Below are 23,785 nucleotides of genomic sequence, written 5' to 3' on the forward strand. Positions count from 1 at the left end.
CTGATATACTTAGGTAAATTATCTTGGATGTAATTAACTTTCAAGGAAAGCAGGGTATGATATAGTTGACATATAATGAACTAGAATTTGTTGTTTGTTGTCCTTGTTCATCAGTAAATAGCATGATAATGGGGAAGTCACTTGAGCTCTCTGGATCTCAGTGAATGAATTTATGAAATTAAGGGACTAGACTAGATGAAACCAGATAGAAAATTCTAAGTCATTTAAGTTTTAAATTGCTTCCCAATTCTGAAATCACTTAGTGAGATTAGGTCAAGACCACAAAACTTTCAGTTCGTAAATAATGGACAAGGAATATTAGAAAATTTAAAATTTTTAATAAATGTGCTTTGTTCACAAAATGTGAAAAAATACAACAAACACAAACATACATTTTCAGATAAGCCACCTCCCACCACTTGGCAACTATCATATAAACCACTTGATCTAGTCATAATCCTGAAGAAACCAAGCAAATGATCATTTGTTTTTGAAACATCAAATTATTTTGGAGAATACTGTTGTGAATGTGACAGGAGGCCCCTTAAATTCTTCATATCCAAACAAAATCATTCTCAAGAGTACCCATACAGTATTAAAGGCTCTAATAACTTCTTGTGTCATTACATATATAATCTGGCACCAAGCCACATGACTGCTTATATTTTAACATTTATATGTTGAATTGGCTTTGGTGGAATACGTGTTAGTTTAAATCCTGCGCCAACCTAATTTTGAAGATGAATTTACAGTAACAAATGAGATTTATAAATCCAAACAAATTTATACTAAGTGAGAGTATAGGTTTTTATAAAGAGATTTTTCTTTAAAGTACTACTTAAAACACATCATGCACACTTTGGAGCATAAGCAGAATCAACATCTGTAAACAATCAGAAGAATTTATAGCACCAACATTTTAGCTGTAACACATGGGCTAACTCCAAGGTCATATATCAATACTTACACCAGCCTCTCAAAAGCACTGTTTTCATTTACTTTCAAAGCACTTTTGTTTGGTATGTTGCTTTTCTTTGCCTTTAAGATAGCATTTAGCCAAATCACAGAAAACGGACCGTATGGTAAAGGAGGTACTAACAACACACATTTCTATGTTACCCTGAACAGTGTTTTTTTTCTTCTTTTGGGCGAGTTACAAGACTTGACCTGTAGTGCTTAATTGGAAAGAAAGTCCTAATTATTCCTTATTATTAAGTAATCTTATGCTATTGAAAGTAAACGAAAAACTTCAAGTTACTTCTGGCATACTTGAGCAACCAATATTTATTGCATTTACTCAACTGACTTTTAGGTTAATTACAATCTTGTTACTTTCATTAATTTAGAATGTGAAATTTAATCTGAAATATTGGGTATACACACTCAACCATTTATATCTTAAAGGGTAAATTTTTTATTTCTAAATAAAGTTTGACATTCAGAGTTAACTACAGCAATTCACAATAAGCACAAAAACACTTTTATCAGAGTAAAGAAGTTCAGTTTATGAATTTAGGATCAACTATTGAAAATGCAAATTTCCTTTAAAAACGCACACACACAACATTAACCATGAAATCTGAAACTGTGATATTTCAGTGCAAAAACCTCAGTATGAGGTAATTTTAATGTAATAACCACTTGAAAAAAAATCCACACAGTGGCACTCTTAAAAATGATAGTTTACATGACAATTGCTGGCTGACAAGACAATGTGGACTAAATGTTCTTAGCCATTTAAACTAATCTTGTCTTGTTGGACATATATTTCTCCTTAATCATTTGCTTCTGATTCAGAAACACAGAAAGGCATTTATCAATGTGGAAAGGGAAAATTCCCACAGCCAACTAATGGTTTATATATTCAAAGAAAAATTTCTGCTAGGATTTAGATAGAAATTAGAATACCAAAACGTCAAAACCATTTTATGAGATTACCAGGAGAGGGTTAATTTAAAATTTTTCTATATAATTCCAGACTTGTAGTGCAGCACCTCCTTAATGGAAAGGTGAGGACCCTATTAAGGTTGGTCTAGGTAGAACATAAGCTCTCTTACAAGTGCAAACCCTTTCACAAATGTGTTTCGGGTCAGTATTGAGTATTATATTGTTCCTTGCTTAAATAGAAAATTTTGTAAATGAAATCTAAATGTAAAAAAGTAAAAGTGAATTCTCACCATTAAATATACTTAACACCAAGGCCCAAATCAACAAGAAAGATATGAAAACTCTATTTTGGCAATGGTGTTTACTGTACTATGCTAATCAAATTAGAATACATACTTCGGGGGAAATATCTCCCCAATGTCTGATGCTGCCAAATGAGCAAGCAAGAAAGAATAAGAATTATCAATTCCAAAAAGTTTGGGGAATGTTCAATCATCAGACAAAACTGAGCCAAAATGGCTTTCTATAACAGGTAACAATTTAGTTAGAAAAAAGAATAAGTGCATCACAAAACTACTAAACCAATCTATCTCTGTCACATTTAACTTGTGAGTCATCAAAGTGCAATCTACAGCTTTCTACATATCTTAGTTTCTCATTGCAATGGTTTAAAGTCAACACTGAAAAGATGAAAACAAGAAAAATACATAGCAAATTATGCTTCATTTTTCACAATAGCACTAAAGAGAAAAAGGTACCTTTCTATAATATCTTAGTGCTAAATGCTAAAATAACAGTGGTTTCTGCTATGACAGGAGTCACTCTGCGTGAAACTTTAAGCTTTCTATATAAGAATAAATTTTAAAATCCAGAAGTAGAAAAAAATAGCAAACTCTGTAAACCTTTGCATTTCTTCTATGCAAAGCAGGTTTTAAGTACTGAGTTCATGTTAGTATTTCTGATTAGTGTAAGCAATTAAGTTTAGGAGTCTGGACTGAAAGGGCCTTTTGCTTTTATATTAACTTAAAAGTAATATGGGATCTTCTAGCTCATAGAAAGGAATAGAGCTGGATTGACTTTCTCCAGAATCTGAGTCGTATGGAGCATCAGGGAGCTCTGTGAAACCATATGCTAGCTGTTCATCTTCTATATCTGATCGAACGTAGCAGGAAGGATTAGAATATTCCTCATCTTCTATACTGTTGAAATCTTGAGGAATATATAACATCCCTGGGTAGTTCCTACTAACCAAGTCACTTGTGGTTTTTAGGGAGGTTTTTCTAAATGCCATCAGATGCATATGTGAAAATTTGGAATACTTGAAACGTTTAAAGCCCAGGGACTCTATAGCAATCTTCCAGCTTTTCATCATCATAGCGTGACGGTTCTGATGGGAGGAATCAGGTGTGATGATAAGCAATAAACCATTTAACACTAACAGTTCATGGGCTTTCTTGCAGCAAATCCATCGCTGGTAAGGTGATGGAAAATAGGAAAGAAGGAGAGAGAAAACAACCACATGGAAAAGTTCTCCAGGAAGAGAATCAATAGGGTTTTTTAGCTGCTTCAAAAAGGCATCTATAGCATCCTGTGCAAGCTGGAGTGGTTGCTGAAGCTGCAAATTCAGGAAGTCACATTTATACACACTCTGCAGAAAGGGAAAAACAAGGCATGTTAAGAATTTTAAGATTACCTCCACCTAATTACATAAATTTTAAACCAAACTATTTCACAGCATTTCTACATAATTCAAGCTTTAATTATGTACCTTTCCTTTATAAATATTCCACTTGCACACACTTATTCAACCAAAACTTTTACTCAGAAAAATCTCAGAGTAATTAAGCCCAAAGAATTTCTAGTCATCATTTAAAAAAAAATATTTCTGAGTAACAATTAATGAAAAATTAGAAATAATGTTTAAGTATATATTTTTAAAAAATAATAAGGGTTTATTTGAAATTTAATTTGGATAAGAGCTTACAGGGATGATTTATTTCTAAACTTAGTCATATTTATATTCACTTAAACATTTATAGTTACCAAAAAACAGGTTAATATAAAAATAACTTTAAACAAGAAATACCATGAAATAAAGATGAATCAAAGAAGTCAAAGAGGATAATGAAAGCAGTTATAAATGTGTAAAAGCAAAATACCTTAAACTTTTTTAAGGTCATGAAAAACATCTTTTCAACCATTAACTTTAACCATCTCAGAAGTAATTTTAATAATATATTGATTCTATTAAAAAGCTAATCTCCGGCTTGAAACAAACTATGTATTAAATTTAATTAACTGAGTCAAATGACCATGAGATACACTACAAGTAAAAAAATAAACAGCACTGTATCATTTGCTGAATATTAAAACTCTATGGAGACCCTCCGCCTCTGCCCTGAAGGAGCTGGATGGGCGAGTTCGGCGCGATGGCTTGATCCTGGGCGGCAGCGGCAGCGGCAGCGGCAGCTGGAGGCGGCAGCGCGTCCTCCTCCTTGCCCCGGCACCGGCGGTGATCGGAGCGAGCGGCCGCGGCCCCCGATGCGACTGCTCGCGGTCTGGCTGTGTCTGAGCCTGGCGTCCGTGTGGCTGGCGCGGAGAATGTGGACCCTGCGGAGCCCGCTCACCCACTCCCTGTACATGAACATGACGAGCGGACTGGGGTGGGCCGGCGGCGGCCGCAGGCGGCAGGAAGAACCACCAGTGGTTTGTGTGCAACAGAGAGAAACTATGCGAATCACTCCAGGCTGTCTTTGTATCCAATTATATCACTCTTTTGTGTCATCTGTTTTTAGCCAGTTTATGTCTAGAACGTCTATCAATGGGTTGCTAGGAAGAGGCTCAATGTTTGTGTTTTCACCAGATCAGTTTCAGAGACTGCTTAAAATTAATCCAGACTGAAAAACCCACAGACTTCTTGATTTAGGTGCTGGAGATGGAGAAGTCACAAAAATCATGAGTCCTCATTTTGAAGAAATTTATGCCACTGAGCTGTCTGAAACTATGATATGGCAGCTTCACAAGAAGAAATACAGAGTGCTTGGTAAAAATGAATGGCAGAATACAGGGTTCCAGTACGGTATCATCAGCTGCTTGAATCTGCTGGACCGCTGTGATCAGCCCCTGACTTTGTTAAAAGGTATCAGAAGTGTCTTGGAGCCAACTAGAGGCAGGGTCATCCTTGCTCTGGTCTTACCTTTTCATCCCTATGTGGAAAACATAGATGGCAAGTGGGATAAACCATCAGAAACTTTGGAAATCAAGGGATAGAACTGGGAAGAACAAGTGAATAGTCTCTGCCTGAAGTTTTCAGAAAAGCTGGTTTTGTTATCGAAGCTTTCACCAGACTGCCATACCTGTGTGAAGGTGACATGTATAGACTACTACATTCTGGATGACGCTTTGTTCTCAAACCAGTATAAACACGTGGAGGTTGAAGTCTTCAGAGTCCACCCCAAGAATGTATGCTCCGGAAGAGGGTCTGTGTTCTCAATTTTGTGAAGGGAGGACCTTTGGGGACTGCCATTCTAAATATCATGCAGGAATTTTAAAAGCCAAAATACTAATTATTTCTTTGTAGTGTGTAAAAAATGTTTTTGAAAAACAAAACCCCAACTCTTTGAGGATTTTTATTAACTCTTTACTGTCATGCAGGTCACACTCCGATTATGGGAGACATATATTTTTTGAATTTTATTTTATTTATTTTTTTATACAGTAGGTTCTCATTAGTCATCCATTTTATACACATCAGTGTATACCTGTCAATCCCAATCGCCCAATTCATCACAGCACTCCCCCACCACCCCCGCTTTCCCCTCTTGGTGTCCATATGTTTGTTCTCTACATCTGTGTCTCTATTTCTGCCCTGCAAACTGGTTCACCTGGGAGATATTTTTTTTATACTTAATTGCAGTAGGGACTCATTCTCAGGCAAAGCAACAGTCATGACTTCACATGGAACCAATAAATATGGATTGTCTTTAATAAAATGAAGACTGGCAATAAAGCTGTCCATCCAGTTGCAAATACTGGTTATAGGATATAGCCACTGATACTCTTTTATGTTTAGAAATTCTATCATTATTCAAAAAATGTTTTTAATCATGCTAATAAACTTTTTTGGAGATGGAAAAAAAAAACTCTGTGGAAATAATCCAGAATAAGAAAGCAGTTTTAAAATTAGATAAAAATTAGTTACCCTTATATATAACAATAGTTAATTAATTATCAAAGATATGAGCTAATACCTCAGTCCCTCAATTCTGTTAGTGTGTAGACAAGCTGGTCACATAAGCATCTGGACTATCTATTAGGAAATGCGACACATAAAGTTCTACTACGTGGAACTATGTGGAAAAAAGATTGTTTTTCTTCTTCCTTTTGCTCCTTTTGGGGCAGAGGCATAGCTTTACTGAAGTATAACTGATATACAACCTGCAGTATAACTGACACACAAACATTTGAAGTGTACACTTCGGTAAGTTTTAACATTTATACATTCATTAAACCACTACTACAATCAAATTGATGAATAGATCCAACACCTGCCTAAGTTTTCCTGTGCCCCTTATATAATCCCTTCCTTGTACCCTCCCTGCTCTTCCCCTGCCACTAGGCAATCATTGATGTGATTTCTATCTCTATAGATCAGTGGGTATTTTCTAGAATTTTACATAAGTGGAATAATACAGAATAATGTACTCTTATTTTGCCTGGCTTCTTTCATACAGCACAATTATTTTCAGATTAATCCATTTTTTTTGCATGTATTGATAGTTTATTCCTTTTTAATTGCTGAGGTAGGCTACTATATTAAGATATACCATGCTTTGTTTATCCATATACCTTTCATAGACAACTTGGTTGTTTCTAGTTTTTGGCTATTACAACTAGAGCTGCTATGAACATTCCTGTTTGTCTTTGAATGGACATGTTTCATTTGTCTTGGGCAAATACCGAGGAAAGGGGTGGCTGGATCATACAGTACGTGCGTGTTTAACTTTTAAAGAAACTTCAAAACTATTTTCAAAAGCACTTATACTGAGTTTTACATTTCTACCAGGAGTTTATTGGAGTTCCAGTTCCTCCAAATCCTCATCAACACTTGGAATGGCCAGCCTTTTAAATTTTAATCATAGTCACAGGTGTGTAGTAGTATATTGAAGTTTTAATTTGGATTTTCCTAATGAGTAGTGACGTTTACCTGGGTATCTTCTTTGGTGAAGTGTTTGTTCAGTTTTTTTGCATAGTGAAAAATGATTGGGTTGTTTTAAATTTTAAAAACCTATTTTCTTATTGAATTTTGAGAGTTCTTTATTCTTCATCCAAGTTCATAATCTGATATATAACTTGAAAATACTTCTCTCAGATTATGGCTTGTCTTTTCATTCTTTTAACAATGTCTTCTTTTTTTATTGAAATATGGTTAATTTATAATATTAGTTTCAGGTGTATAGCACAGTGATTCAGTATTTTTAGAGATTATACGCCATTAAAAGTTATTACGAAATAATGGCTATATTCCAGAGTGCTGTACAATATATCCTTGTTGCTTATCAATTTTATACACAGTAGTTTGTATCTATTAATCACATACTCCTATCTTGCCCTTCTTCCCTTCCCTCTTCCCCACTGGTAACACTAGTTTGTTTTCTATATCTGTGAGTCTGTTTCTGTTTTACTATATACATTCATTGTTTTATCTTTTAGATTCCACATATAAGTGATATCATATAGTATTTGTCTTTGTCTGACTTATTTTACTAAGCATAATATTCTCTAGTTCCAACCACGTTTTTGCAAATGGCAGAAATTTCATTCTTTTTTATGGCAGAGTAAGGTTCCATTGTGTGTGTATGTATGTGTATATACCTGTGTGTATGTGTATATATGTGTATGTATTTTCTTTATCCATCTGTTGATGGACACTTAGGTTGCTTTCTTATCTCGGCTATTGTAAATAACGCTGCTATGAAAACAAGGGAGCATGTATCTTTTTGAACTACTGTTTTCATTTTCTTCTAATATATACCCAGGAGTAAAATTGCTGGATCATATGGTTGTCAATTTTTAGTTTATTGAAGAACCTCTATATTATTTTCCTTAGTAGGTGCACCAATTTACATTCTCACCAACAGTGTACAAGGGTTCCCTTTTCTCCACATCCTCTCCAACATTTGTTATTTGCAGACTTTGAGGACAGCCATTCTGAGGTATAAGGTGATATCTCATTGTTGTTTTGATTTGCATTTCTCTAACAATTAGCAGTGTTGAGCATCCTTTCATGTTCCTATTAGCCATCTGTATGTCTTCTTTGGAAAAATGTCTATTCATGTGTTCAGCCCATTTTTCGACTGGGCTGTTTGTTCTGTTGATATTGAATTGTATGAGTTGTTTATATATTTTGATATTAACCCCTTGTCAGTCATATCATTTGCAAATATTTCCTCCCATTCTGTGGGTTGTCTTTTTGTATTGTCGATGGTTTCCTTAGCTGTGCAAAAGATTTTAAGTTTAATTAGGTCCCATTTGTTTATTATTGCTTTTATTTCTTTTGCCCTAGGAGACAGATCTGAAAAAATATTGTTACAATTTATGTCAAAGAGTGTTCTGCCTATGTTCTCTTCCAGTTGTTTTATGGTATCATGTCTTATGTTTAAGTCTTTAAGCCATTTTGAGTTTATTTTTGTGCATGGTGTGAGGGTGTGTTCTAACTTCATTGGCTTACATTCAGCTGTCCAACTTTCCCAGCACCACTTGCTGAAGAGACTGTCTTTTCCCCATTTTATATTCTTGCCTCCTTTGTCATAGATTAATTGACCATAGGTGTGTGGATTTATTTCTGGGCTATTTTGTTCCATTGATCTATGTGTCTGATTTTGTGCCAGTACCATGCTGTTTTGAATACTGTAGCTTTGTAGTATAAAGCCAGGGAGCGTGATATCTCCAGTTTTGTTTTTGTTTTTGTTTTTTCAAGATTGCTTTGACAACTTGGGGTCTTTTGTGATTCTATATGAATTTTAGGATTGTTTTAGTTCTGTGAAAAATGTCATGGGTATTTTGATATGGATTGCATTAAATCTGTAGTTTGCTTTGGGTAGTATGGCCCTTTTAACAACCTTAATTATTCCAATACAAGAGCACAGGATATACTTCCATGTTTATGCATCATCTTCAATTTCCTTCATCAGTTTTTTATAGTTTTCGAAGTATAGGTCTTTCACCTCCTTGGTTGAGTATATTCCTAGGTATTTTATTCCTTTTGATGTGGTTTTAAATGAGACTTCTTTTTTGTTACTTTCACTTTCCAACAGTTCATTACTAGTGTATGGAAAAGCATAAGATTTCTGTATATTAAACTTATATCCTGCAACTTTACTAAATTCATTTATTAGTTCTAATAGTTTTTTGGTGGAGACTTCAGGGTTTTCTATATAAACTATCATGTCATCTGCAAGTAATGACAATTTTACTTCTTCCCTTTCAACTTGGATGCATTTTATTTCCTTTTCTTGCCTGATTGCTGTGGCTAGGACTTCCAATACTATGATAAATAGAAGTGTGAGAGTGGGCGTCCTTGTCTAGTTACTGAATTTAGAGGAAAGGCTTTTAGCTATTCACAGTTGAGTATGAAGTTAGCTGTGGGTTTGTCATAAATGGTCTTTATTATGTTGAGAAATGTTCCCTCTATACCAACTATGATGACAGTTTTTATCACGAATGGATGTTAAATTTTGTTAGATGCTTTTTGTGTCTACTAAGATGATCATGTGACTTTTATCCTTTTGTTAATGTGGTGTATCACATTAATTTGCAAATACTGAAACATCTTTGCATCCCTGGACTATATCCCACTTGATGATAGTGTATGATCTTTTTAATGTATTGCTGGATTTGGTTAGTTAATATTTTGTTGAGGATTTTTGCATCTATTTTCATCAAAGATATTGGCCTGCAATTTTCTTTTTTGTAGTGTCCTTGCTGTTTTGGGTATCAAGGTAATGGTGGCCTTGTAGAATGAATTTCGGAGTGTTCTGTCCTTTTCAATATTATGGACTAGTTTGAAGAGGAAAGGTGTTAGCTCTTCTTTGTATGTTTGGCAGAATTCCTCTGTGAAGCTATCCAGTCCTGGACTTTTGTTTGCTGGGCGTTCTTTTAAATTACAAATTCAGTTAAACTACCAGTGATCAGTCTGTTCAAATTGTGTTTATTCTTGATTCAGTCTTGGCAGGTTGTAGGTTTCTAGAAATTTATCCATTTCTTCTAGATTGTCCAATTTGTTGGCATATAACTGTTCATAGTATTCTTTTATTTTTTTTGGTATCTCTGTGGTATCAGTTGCTATTTCTCCTCTTTCATTTCTTATTTTGTTAATTTGGGTTCTCTTTTTTTCTTGGGTGACCCTGGCTAAAAGTTTATCAATTTTGTTTGTCTTCTCAAAAACCAGCTCTTGGTTTCACTTATCTTTTCCATTATTTTTTTGGGTCTCTATTTCATTTTTTTCCTCTCTGATCTTTATTATTTCCTTCCTCCTGCTGACTTTGGGCTTTGTTCTTCCTTTTCTAATTCCTTTAGGTGGTCCACGATTAGGTTGTTTGAGATTTTTTTTCTTGAGGAAGGCCTGTATTGTGATAAACTTCCCTCTTAGAATTGCTTTTGCATCCAATAGATTTTGGAAAGTTGTGTTTCCATTTCCATTTGTCTTGAGGTATTTTCTGATTTCCTCTTAGATTTCTTAATTGAACCGTTGGTTTTTTTAGTAGCATGTTGTTTTAGCCTCCCCATTTGTTCTTTTCCCATTTTTCTTCCTGTAACTGATTTCTAGTGTCATACTGTTGTGGCTGGAAAAAATGCTTGATATAATTTCTATTCTCTTAAATTTGTTGAGACTCGTTTTGTGGCCTTGCATGTGATCAATCCTAGAGAACATTACACATGCACTTGAAAAGAATGTATATTTTGCTGTTTTGTGATGGAATGTCCTGTAGATATCTATTAAGTCCAACTGGTCCATTCTGTCATTTAAGACCACTGTTGCCTTATTGATTTCCTATCTGGGTGATCTGTCCATTGATGCCAGTAAGGTGTTAAAGTCCCCTACTATTATTGTATTCTTGTCAATTTCTCCCTTTATGTCTGTTAGTTATTTGCTTTATATATTTAGGTGCTCTTGTGTTGGATGTATATATGTTAATGAGTGTAAAACTTCTTGTAGTGATCCCTTTATCATTACATAATGCCTTTCTTTGTCTTTTGTTATATACTCCGTTAAATTCTATTTTGTCTAATATGAGTATTGCTACCCCCACTTTCTTGTCATTGTATGAAATATCTTTTCCATCCCCTCACTTTCATTCTGTGTGTATCTTTAGCTCTGAAGTGAGTCTCTTATAGGTAGTATATAAATGGGTCTTGTTTTTTAGGCCAATCAACCACTCTATGTCTTTTGATAGGAACATTTAGTCTATTGGCATTAAACTGATTATTGATAGGTATGTACTTATTGCCATTTTATTACTTGTTTTCTGGCTGTTTTTGTAGTTCTGTTCTTTTCTTCTTTTGTTTCTTCCCTTGTGGTTTGATGAACTTTCTTTAGTAGTAAGCTGTGTTCCTTTCTTTTTAATTTTTGTATATCTATTGTAAGTTTTTTTATTTGTGGTACCACAGTGTTCATATGTATTGACCTATAATATATCTACTTATTTTAAACTTACAGTCATTTAAGTTCAAACACATTCTAAAAGATCTACATTTTTAATTCCCCTCCCATTTGTGTTTTGACGTCATATTTTACATTTTCATGATTCTCCCTTAACTGTTTATTGCAGTTACAGTTGCTTTCACAATTGATTCTCTGTCTTTACTATATATTTGCCTTTCCTAGTGGGATTTTCCCTTTCTTGTAGATCCTTACTTCTTTCCACTTAGAGAAGACGCTTTAACATTTCTTTTAGGGTAGGCTTAGTACTGATAAACTATTTTTTGCTTGTCTGGGAAGTTCTTTATCTCGCTTTCTATTCTTTTTCTTTTCTTTTTTTAATTTTTTTATACAGCAGGCTCTTATCGCTTTCTATTCTAAATAATCGTTTTGCTGGGTATCCTAGTTTGCAGGTTTCCCCTTTCAGCATTTTGAATATATCATGCCACTCCCTTCTGGCCTGCAAAATTTCTGCAGAGAAATCAGCTGATAGCCTTACAGGAATTCCCTTGTATATGACTCTTTGTTTTTCTCTTGCTGTCTTTAAATTCTCTCTTTAAATTTGCCATTTCTATTATGATATGTCTTGATATGGGTCTGTTTGGGTTCATCTTTTGGGGACCCTCTGTGCTTCCTGTACCTGGATATGAGTATTTTCTCTTTCAGGTTTGGGAAGTTTCCAGCCATAATTTTCTCAAATACATTTTTGATCCTCTTCTCTCTTCTCCCTCTGGGACGCCTATAAGGGGCTTAGCCCTATTTGTGGACTCTCTGTTATATTTCATTAATAATCCTGACACTAATACCACACTGTTTTCATTACTGTAACTTTAAAATAAATTTTGAAACTCTCCAACACTGTCCTTTTAAAAAGTTGCTATTCTAGGACCTTTGGATTTCCACACAAATTTTAGAATACATTTATCAATTTCTACAAAAACACCTGCTAGAATTTTGATCAGGATTGCACTGAATCTATAGATCAATTTTGGGAAAATGGATGTGTTAAAGATATTGAGTTTTTCCACCAATAAACACAGTATATATCTCTACTCATTTAGGTCTTCTTTACTTTCTCTTGATAATTTATAGTTTTCAATATACAGTTTTGCTATATATTTGTCAGCTTTATATTTCATGTAAGTATATGTTCATATATTAAATACTTCATATTTCTGATGCTATTATAAATGGTACTATTTTTAATTTCTAATTGATTGTGGCTAGTATATACGAATTGATTTTTATATGTTAATCTTACATCTTGCAACCTTGTTAAACTCACTTACTGGTTCTAGTAGCTTCTCTGTAGATTCCACAGAATAATGTAATAGATGATCAATGTCATCTGTGAACAAAGACAGTTTTACATCTTATTTTCCAATGTGGATGCCTATCATTGCTTTTTCTTGCTTTCCTGCACTGGTTAAAACCTCTAGAGAATGCTGAATAGAGGTGGTGAGAGTAAATAACCTTATCTTGTTCTTTTTTCAGTTTTTATTGGAAAAACATTTTTCTTTCACTATTAAGTATGATGTTAGCTGTAGGTTTCTTTTTTAGTGTATTACGGTGATGAAAAGAATAAGTGGGGTTTTTTTTATGGTATATGTAATTTTATTTTTAACCATTTTTAAACTGAAGTATAGTTAATTTACAATGTTGTGTTAGTTTCAGGTTTACAGCAAAGTGATTCATTTATATATATATTCTTCTTCAGATTCTTTTCCATTATAGATTATTGTAAGATACTGAGTAGAGTTCCTTGTGCTATACAGTAGGTCTTTGTTGTTTATCTATTTTCTATATAGTAATGTGTATATGTTAATCCCAAACTCCTAACTTATCTCCCCCCCAGACCCGTCCCCCACTATCCCCTTTGGTAACCATAAGTTTGTATTCTACGTCTGTGAATCTGTTTCTGTTGTGTAAATAAGTTCACTTGTATCATTATTTTTTAAGATTCTACATATAAGTGATATCATATGCTATTTATCTTTCTCTGTCTGACTTCATTTAATATGACAATCTCTAGGTCTATCCATTTTGCCTCAAATGGCATTATTTCATTCTTTGTTCTGGCCGAGTAATATTCCATTGTGTATATATACCACATCTTTTTTATCCATTCATCTGTTGATGGACACTTAGGTTGCTTCCATGTCTTGGCTATTGTAAATAGTGCTGCTATGAACACTGGGGTGCATGTATCTTTTCAAATTGGAGTTTTCTCCAGATATATGCCCAGGAGTGGGATTGCAGGATCATATGGTAACTCTATTTTTAGTTCTTTAAGGAACCTCCATACTGTTCTCCATAGTGGCTGCACCAATTTACATTCCTACCAACAGTGTAGGTGGGTTCCTTTTTCTCCGCACCCTCTCCAATATTTATTATTTGTAGACTTTTTAATCATGGCCATTCTGACTGGTGTGAGGTGATGTCTCACTGTAGTTTTGATTTGCATTTCTCTAATAACTAGTGATACTGATCATCTTTTCATGTGCCTGTTGGCCATTCGTATGTCTTCTTTGGAGAAATGTGTATATAGGTCTCCTGTCCATTTTTTGATTGGGTTGTTTTTTTGATACTAAGCTGTATGAAATGTTTGTATATTTTGGAGATTAATCCCTTATTGGTAGCATTGTCTGCAAATATTTTCTCCCAGTCTGTAGGTTGTCTTTTTGTTTTGTTGATGGTTTCCTTTGCTGTGCAGAAGCTTTTAAGTTTAATTAGGTCCCATTTGTTTATTTTTGTTTTTATTTCCATTACTCTAGGACACAGATCAAAAAAATATATATTGTTGCGATTTATGTCAGAGTGTTCTGCCTGTGTTTTCCTCTAGGAGTTTTATATTATCTGGTCTTATATTTAGGTCTTTAATCCATTTTGAGTAGATTTTTGTATAGGTGTTAGAGATTGAGTATTTTTTTTAACATTAAACCAATCTTACACTCCTAGAATTAATCAAACTTAGCCATGATGTATTATCCCTTTTGAAATACTGTTGGGTTCAATATGTTAGAATTTTGTAGACAACTTTTCTGTCTATGTTCATGATGGACGTGGTCTGTAAGTTTTTGTTGTTGTTGTTCTATAATGTCTCTGGTTTTGGTATTGGGGTAATGGCCTCATAGAATAAGTTGGGAAGTGAAGCCATTTGAGCCTGGAATTTTCTTTGTGGGAAAGTTTTTAACTGCCAATTCAAATTTCTTTACATTTAGGGCTACTGAGGTTATGTATTTCTTCATGAGTGAGCTTTGGCAGTATGTGTCTTCCAAGGAGTTTGACCATTTCACTTAAGTTGTGGAATTTATTGGCATAAAATTTTTTGTAATATTTATTTTCCTTTAATATTGGTAAAATATACATGATGTTACACCTTTCTCTTTATTTCCTAATCAGTATGGCTAGTGATTTATAAATTTTATTGATCTTCTCAAAGAGGTAGTGTTTGCTTTCATCAGTTTTTCCCTACTATTTTTCTGAAGGTTTTCTATTTCATTGATTTCTGCTGTAATCTTTATTATTTTCTTTCTTGTATTTTGGATTTAATGTGGCCTTGTTTTTTTTCCTAGTTGGAAAGTTGATGTCATTGCTTTGAGACCTTGCTTATTTTTCTAATGAAGGTGTTTAGTATTGTAAAATTTCCTCTAAGTACTATTGTAGTGATTTTAGTGGCATCCTATGCATATCTTATGTTTTTGATATCTTATGTTTTTATTTATCTTCATTCCAAAATATGGTCTAACTTTCCTTGTGAGTTCTTCTTTGACCAATGTTCTAATTGTTCCATCAATTATTGAGAGAGGGGTAATGAAATCTTCAACTATAATTTTATAAATGTCTATTTGTAATTGCTACCTTATCAGTTTTTGGTTTACGTATTTTGAAGCTCTGTTATTAGATGCGTATATATTGAGGATTGTTTTGTACTCTTGATGAATTGACCTTTTTATCATTATGAAATGGCCATCTTTATTGCTGGTAATATTGCTCTGACATCTACTTTGTCTGACTGTAATAGTGCCACAGTGCCTTTCTTTTACACATCCTATTTGTGTGTTTATAATTGAAGTGCATTTCTTGTAGGCAACATATATTTGAGTCTTGCTTTTTTTTATCCAATCTGACAATTTCCACCTTTTAATTGGTGTATTTAGGCCATATCTATTTAATGTGATTATTGGTAAACTTAAGTTTAAATGTATGATCTTGCTATTTATTTTCTATGTTTCCCATCGGTTCATTGTTTCCTTCTCTTTTCTGCCATCTTTTGGATTAAAGAAATTTCTTTATAATTCTATTTTATCTCCTTTGCTGGCTTATTAGCTGTAACTCTTTATTTTACTGGTTGCTTTAGAATTTATAGTCTACATATTTAATCTATCATAGTCTACCTTCAAATAGTATTTTACCACTTCATATATAGTATAAAAACCTATTACTATACATATAGTATATTTCCCTTTCTCCCCTCTTGTGCTATTGTTATCATACATTTTATTTTTATATAGATTATAAACTCTACATTACAACTGACTCTTGAACAACACGAGTTTGAACTGCACAGGTCCAATTATACATGGAGTTTTCCAAGAAATATACAATTAGTCCTCTGTATCTGTGGACATGGAACCCAGGGATATGAAGAGCTGACTCTAAGGACTTGAGCACCCACAGACTTTGATATCTGTGGTGGTGGTGGGGTGTCCTGGAACAATTCCCCTGGGTGCTAAGGGTCAGCTCTACTATTAGTTAGCTTTTATCAAGTTCAGAAAAATTCTGACCATTACTTCTTTCATTCCTTTCTGGGGGGACTCCAATTATGCTTATATTTGGCCATTTGAAATTAACTCACTGCTTGCTGATGCTTTTCCATTAAAAAAAAAAAACTCGTTTAATTTTGGGTAGTTTCTATTGCCATGTCCTCAGTTTAACTTTTCTTCTTCAATATCTAATGTACCATTAATCCCATCTAGTACATGTTTCATATAATAGATCATAGTATCCATCTCCAGAAGTTAGATTTGGGTATTTTTAATTATCTTCCACGTCTCTACTTTACTTTTTGTTCATACAGAATACAGTCATAATGTCCCTATCTTAATGTACTTGTTTCCAAATTTTAACATCTGTGTTAGTTCACAGTTGGTCTCTGATGGATGATGGATCTCCTCATTGTGGGTCCTATTTTCTTGCTTCTTTACTTGACTGATTACTTTTTTATTGGATGCTAGGCATGGTGAATTTTACTTTGCTGGGTCCTGGATGACTTGGTATTGCTATAAATAGTCTAACTTGCTCTAGGATATAGTTAAATTATTTGGAGACAGTTTGATCTTTTTGGTTTTTGTTTCAAGATTTGTTAGGTGGGACTAGAGCAGCCTTCAGTCTAAGGCTAATTACTCTCCACTACTGATGCAAGGCTTTTCTGTGTACTCTACCCAAGATACTGTGATTCTTGAGGTTTCCAGTGTGGCTGGTGGGAACGGGTGCTACTTCCAGCCTGTGTGAGTGTGCTGGGCACTATAACCTCTAGATCTTTGAGGTGGTACTTCCTCCAGTCTCATGTAGTTTTCTCACAGACATGTACTGATAAGTACTCAGCTGAGTACTCAGGGAGGATTCTTTGCAGACCCCTGGAGTTTTCTCTCTGTGCAGCTCTCATATCTTTGGTACTTTGTCCATGAGCCCCAGCTGTCTTGGTCTCTCAGGACTCTCACCTCTGCCTCTACAACTCAGTATCAGCTGGACTCTGCTTGGGATCCCCTGTTTGTGCCACACATTGGAAACTCTCTGAAGGCTATGTGCTGGTGCAACCATATGGCTCATCTCATTTGTTTTCCATCTCTTGGGGATCACTGTCCTTCATTACCTGATGTCCAGTGTCTTGTATATTATTTTGAATATTTTGTCCACTTTTTAGTTGCTGCAGGCAGGGGGAAAGAGGATCAGTCTGGTCCCTGTCACTCCATCTTGACTGGAAGTATAAGTTTCTTCCCTTTGTTTTAAAATTAGTTATAGGGTTCTGGAACTATCAAAGTCTGATTCTACTACTGAACTCATGTATAGTAGTTCTTTTGCCTTCTCTAATGGCTTTACAGTTGAAAATTTATAGCCCTATCTATAAATAAGCTTAATATTTAAATATTTGAACCTTAGGTTTAGATCAAATGGCCATCATATCTTACCAGTCCCTGAAGGACATCTCTAATGTGTGTCTTGAGGAAGGAAGGGGAGAGAATCCATGTACAAATCCACCTGCACTTTAAAACTATAGCTTCTAATGGCCCAGGAGGTCTCTGCAGTGGTAAGCTAAGAACAGCTGTTTTACCATAAAGCAAGTATCTGTCTACGTTTAGGAGATAATAGTAATGCTTTTAGCATTTTCTTATTTGTCATTGTTAGTCATATAGATTCAATATAGACAGTCAAGCTCATAAAAATTAAAGAATAAATTCATATGAAAGTTGACTCTTCATGCAGGAACTTTTCAATATAACAGTAAACATTTCTTTAGCACTCACTATATAACAGGTGCTTTGTTAGGTGCTTTAAATACTTTTTCTCAAGTAAACATGACAACAATCTTATAAGGTATGGTCCACTACAAACCCCACTGCACAGACGAGAAAACTGAGGCTCAGAGAGTCAAATCAAGGTTGAAAATAAGATTTCATTCTTTTATTCAAGAAATCTTTAATGAGTACTTAATATGCCAGGCACTCTTCTAGGTGCTGGGAATATAGGAGTGGAGGAAAAAACATCTCTGCGCCTGAGTTTATACTCTATCACAATCTCTTTATAGCAATAAAAATTTGTAAAAAAATTTTTGTGCCTGGTGCCATATCAAAAGTAAAATGGCAAATGTTATAAACTTATGTCATTGAGGGAAAAAAAATCTAATTTTAAAAGCAGAGGAAACATTCTTTGTAAAGTTAAGTAGTTTTATCTACTAAGTACAAATAGCTGGGATTTAATAAAGTTTTGGCTGTCTCCAAAGCCCCTGCTCTTTCCACTATTCCATAATAGCTCTACATCAGAGTACATTTCAGAAAGAGATGCATTAAAAAATAAAATAAGGAATCTTTGCAACTTACTGAAGTTTCTTGATTGAAATGATAGATGATAAACAGGGAACAAAACAAAATGAAGACAAATATGGTATTGGTCAAATTAATATTAGTTAACTAAATGCTCAAATTTTCACAGAGTATACATTTAGTTTTGAATAGAAATAGTCTCTTATCAACTTGTACACAAGAAATATATTTGCTATTTCAGGAATGTAAAGACAGTGCTTTCCTTTGTAATATATACATGTAAAATATTCATCTCAAAACAAACAGAACTATGCATACCTCTACAGCAGGTACGATGTCTATGCCAACAGTTAGAAATTCTTCAAACTTCAGAAATGGGTTAAAGCAGCTGCCAACATCAAGTAATCTGATCTTTCCTGAGGTTTGTAGCAACCTAAAAATAGATTATTTTCAGTATGCCTTTTATAAGATGAAATAAAATATAAGAAAAATTCAAAAATTTGAGAATAAAAAAGATCATATAGATTATTGGCTCTCTTTTTGGTCTCATGATCCCTTTACATGTTTAAAAATTACTGAAGCCTAAAAGCTCTTTTGTTTATGTAGGTTCTATCAATAATACCATATTTGAAATTAAAACTGAATGGTTTAAAAACATCAATTCATTTATAAAACAATAACACTATAGTATATGCTAATGTAAATTATACTTTCTAATGAAAATCTAGATTAGAAAGATAGTAAAAGTGAGTTACTGTTTTACATTTTTTCAAGTCTCTCTAATGTCTGGCTTAATAGAAGACAGATGGATTCGCATGTCTGCTTTGCATTCAAGCTGTTGCAACATCACATGCCATGAAATTTCTAGAAAACTCAACCCTACACTCAAGAGAGGATGAGAGTAGAAAAGGCAAACAATATTTTAGTATTATTATCAAAATAATTTTCCCCCCACAGAGACCCTAGAAGGGTCTCAGATCCCCAGACCATACTTTGAAAACTGTCTTTGTAGATGAAAGAATCCATTCACAGATTAATTCTCAGTAGTCAATATAATGATGTCTTTGGACTTAACTTTAATTTGTCTCAATGATTTAAAAGGACCAAAGAGCAAAGCAATGATAGAATAGTATTTCTTAAATTATGAAAAATTTTATTTTGTGCAGGAGCGTTCCTTGTGTCTAAAAGTAGTAGGAAAAAAGAAGGTAAACAAAACCGGACATGACCACTAAAGTTAGTCAAATGCAACTATTGATAATATGGATCTACATAGCAGCAAATAAGGATGAAGGAAAACAGTGGATTTTTGTTGGTCTGAAGCCTATAGTCCTAGTGTCCAGACAGTAAAGCAATAATAAAAACCAACTTAAGACATATGCCATTTTATTGATATTAAGACAATTTTGCTGAAAAAAAATTATGAGTAGATACTGCAAACATAAAGGAAAGAAATATAGTGAAATAACTGGGTAAAAACAGAATCTTGGTTCTTTAAAGCCTATAGGGCAGAGAAAATCTGCCCAGCTTCTGTTCCTTATACCTCAGCTAGCATACTGCCATAGTGTCCATTAGAGAGGTGTTAAACTACAGACTGTAGTTAAGCTCCTGGAAAAGGCACTGTAAGTCAAAATAAAATAATATAAAGTTTTTTTTTTCATAAAAGGAATGCAGTAAATAGGGGTTACATTTTTTACCAAGAGCCTGATGTCCTAACATTTTACAGAAATGACCATAATCACCATTTGATTATAAATAAACTGTATACAGGACCTGTTTAATACAGTACATGGCATTTTATAGTACCATAAAAACAATATGAACCAATTAAAAGATTTCTGTCAACAAAATTTTATTTAAGAACTCATCCAAAGAAGGGGTTATGAGGGTATAAGGAAATAAAAGGAATAGCTAGAAACTCCCTCAGCAACAAGAGCTGATCCTAGGGCTCAAAAGGTAATTTTCTGTACTGCAGCCAAATCAGGAAGCAGATTATTATGTAGTTTGGGTGATGTGTATAACAAATAATCATCTGTAAAGTTGAATTAAGTTTAGCGATACTTGAAATATCACAATACACTAGCTCTAAGGAAGAAGGAGGCCAGCGAACTACTGTGGTATAGGTTCCAAGTTGCTAAACAGAGCAAAAGATCCAGTAGATAGGTACCTTGAAATGCCTGGCATATAGCTGACATTTACTGCTGAATTAATAAATTTGAATACTCAAATCATAACCAGTTTGAATAAATGAATCTATAAAAATATGTAACACTAAGTACACTACTAGATTGCCATTCTAATCCTTATGTGGGGCTATGGTTAAGAACAAGAGTTCTGGAATCAGAGAGACTAAAATCAAAACCTGATTCTGTCCTTTACCTGTATGATATGGGGACAACAATGGTACCCACACTTAAGAGTCGTTTCTAGGATTAAATGAGATAATGCGTTTATAATTCTTGCCCTAGTATGTGGTACATGGTAAACGCTCAAAAAGTGGTAGATATCATTGTTAGCTATTAATATCATGTTATATACAAAATCTTTTGTGGTTTGTCCACTAATGATCTTCCTGAACATAGTAAAAGCAGAATTTGACTCACACTAAATTCTATACTGGTAGACTCTAGTAAATTGGGTAACAAAAAATTTCTGATAGTCTTTAAAAAAGTGCTTCTTAGAAATTAACCTTTCTACCTGGATGGAGTATTCCAAATCATTCAACTTAATTCAACTTTAAAATATAATTACCAATAACTTAATATCATGGATTAACTTAATAACATTAACTCTCAGTAATACACTTAATCCATTTCAAATTCTTTGGTTGAGCTCTGTAATTTTTTTTGCATCAAACATATATTTAGTTTAAAGACTATCACAAAGTGAACAGAACATCCAAGTAATTATCACCCAGGTCAAGAAATAACACATTGCCTGCACCATAGAAACAGGATCCTCCCTGACGACATCTCCTACCCCTTTCTGTAATGGTAACCACTATCTTGTTTTTAGTGATAATCATTCCCTTGATTTCCTTTTATAGTCTTGCTACCTATGACTGAATGTCTTCTGAATAACATAGTTTAGTTTTACACTACACATTTGCTTTTGTGACTTTCTTCTTTCATTTAATATTAAGTTTGTGAGTGTCATTTGTGTTTCTGTAGTTAATTCATGTAAATTGCTGTGTGATAGTACCTTTATACAACACATCCCATTGTGATTTTGATTAGAGTGGCACTGAGTCCAAAGATCATTTGGGAGAATTAACGTCTTTACAATATGGACTCTTTTAATCCATGGACATGGCATAGTTCTCCATCTATTTAGTTCCTCATTGTCTCTCAATAGCTTTAACAATTTCTCTTAAAAGGTCCCATGTATATTTTGTTGGATTTATACTTCTTGTTAACTCATATTTTTTGGTGCTGTTATTGCTTTTCCCCTATGGATAGACCTTGTTATTTTTTAAAATTTAATTTTTCTTTGTTGGTTACAGAAATGCAATTCATTTTTGTGCAATGATTTGTACCCAGCATCATTACTAAATTCCTGTTATCTCAACTGCTTATCTGTATATTATTTTGGGTATTCTAGTCTAGGTACGTAGTTATATAATCTGTGAAAAATAATATTATTTCTTCTTTCTTATCTATCCATGCACCCACCCATCCATCTATTTTTTGCCTCACTGCTTTGCCCAGGACTTCTAATACAATATTAAACAGGACTAATACAAGCAGGTACTATTTTGTTTCCAGTCTCAGAGGGAACATTAAGTATAATGTTCACCATTAATGTATAACTCACCATTAAATATAATGACTGTTGTAGGTTTTATATAGAATCCTTGATAAAGCTGATGAAGCTACTTTTATATTTTGCTAGTTCCTTTTAAAAAAAAATTTCACACAAATCTATGTTGGATTTTATCAAATGCACTCAGCTACTGAGATATGACTTTTCTTTAATCTGTTTATGTGATTAAATCTGTTTAAGTACACTCATTAATTCTGTAGCATTAAATCAATCTTGCCTTATTGGGAAGAATCTAATTTGGTTTTGATAAATTATTCTCTTCATAATTTAAAGGATTTGTTTTATATATGTATATATAGTTGGTTCTATTTGTGATGGGTCTGGTCTATAAAGTCACCACAAACACCGAACCATGCTCCTAAGGGAAATACAAGACTAGGCCTCTGGTTACAATACTTTCAACACCAGAGCAACACATAACTTGGATTTATGTGTATTTCTGTTTAAAGTTACCTTATTTAATATGTATTATGATGCATCAACACTGAACTCACAGCCAACACCATTACAACTCATGCCTAAGGGAAGCATATCTAATACACTATTTTCTCTGTTAAGGCATAATACAGCATTCCTGTGCTTAGATAGGCTCGAGACAGAACTTTAACATTATGCTTAGGGGCCATTTTTAAAGCAATAGGGCTTCCCTGGTGGCGCAGTGGTTAAGAATCCGCCTGCCAATGCAGGGGACACAGGTTCAAGCCCTGGTCTGGGAAGATCCCACATGCCGCAGCGCAACTAAGCCCATGTGCCACAACTACTGAGCCTGCGCTCTAGAGCCCACGAGCCACAAGTACTGAAGCCAGCCCGCCTAAAGCCCGTGCTCTGCAACAAGAGAAGCCACCGCAATGAGAAGCCCGCGCATCGCAAGGAAGAGTAGTCCCCGTTTGCCAAAACTAGAGGAAGCCCGTGCGCAGCAATGAAGACCCAATGCAGCCGAAAATAAAATTTTAAAAATAAAAGTAAAATCAATAAAGCACAAAAAATGTGACATTAAATAGACTGAAAAAGGGGCATTTTTATACTTGAGAGCTGAAACAATAAGGCAGAGCTCGCATTGTTTGACTTCAACTGGGAAGGTGTGTGTCAGATGACAAATTTTTCGCCACCCTCAGCATGCCCACAAATGAGTCTGAAACTGCCATGAGTACTGACCTTGGAGTTGAATTTTAGTGAGTAGTGAATTTGCAGATGTGGAATTTTTGAATAATTAGGATAAACTGTGTGTGTGTGTGTGTGTGTGTGTGTGTGTGTGTGTGTGTGTGTGTGTATGGATTTTTGCATCTATGTTGATAAGTGAGACCAGATTATAATTTTCTGTGCTAGTACTGTCCAT

General features: G+C 34.2%; 1 protein-coding gene and 1 pseudogene across 2 annotated transcripts in view; one reads left to right on the forward strand and one right to left on the reverse strand.

The window, feature by feature from the left end:
* Positions 1 to 316: 316 nt before the first annotated feature.
* The window catches only part of SAMTOR (S-adenosylmethionine sensor upstream of mTORC1), an 83,163-nt gene continuing 59,694 nt past the window's right edge, over positions 317 to 23,785 (reverse strand). The window contains exons 4-5 of the mRNA XM_082400085.1: positions 18,949 to 19,063; positions 317 to 3,535 (exon numbers count right to left, since the gene is read on the reverse strand). Of these exons, the coding sequence (XP_082256211.1) occupies positions 2,906 to 3,535; positions 18,949 to 19,063 (745 nt within the window). The 3' untranslated portion in view covers positions 317 to 2,905. The remainder of the gene's footprint in view (positions 3,536 to 18,948; positions 19,064 to 23,785) is intronic.
* Positions 3,542 to 18,940, forward strand: LOC309632468 (protein-L-histidine N-pros-methyltransferase pseudogene; annotated as a pseudogene). Its single transcript has one exon. The product of its transcript is annotated as a protein-L-histidine N-pros-methyltransferase pseudogene (transcript).

Source organism: Balaenoptera borealis, assembly GCF_965194805.1.
Source record: "Balaenoptera borealis genome assembly, chromosome: 7".
Classification (NCBI taxonomy): Eukaryota; Metazoa; Chordata; class Mammalia; order Artiodactyla; family Balaenopteridae; genus Balaenoptera; species Balaenoptera borealis.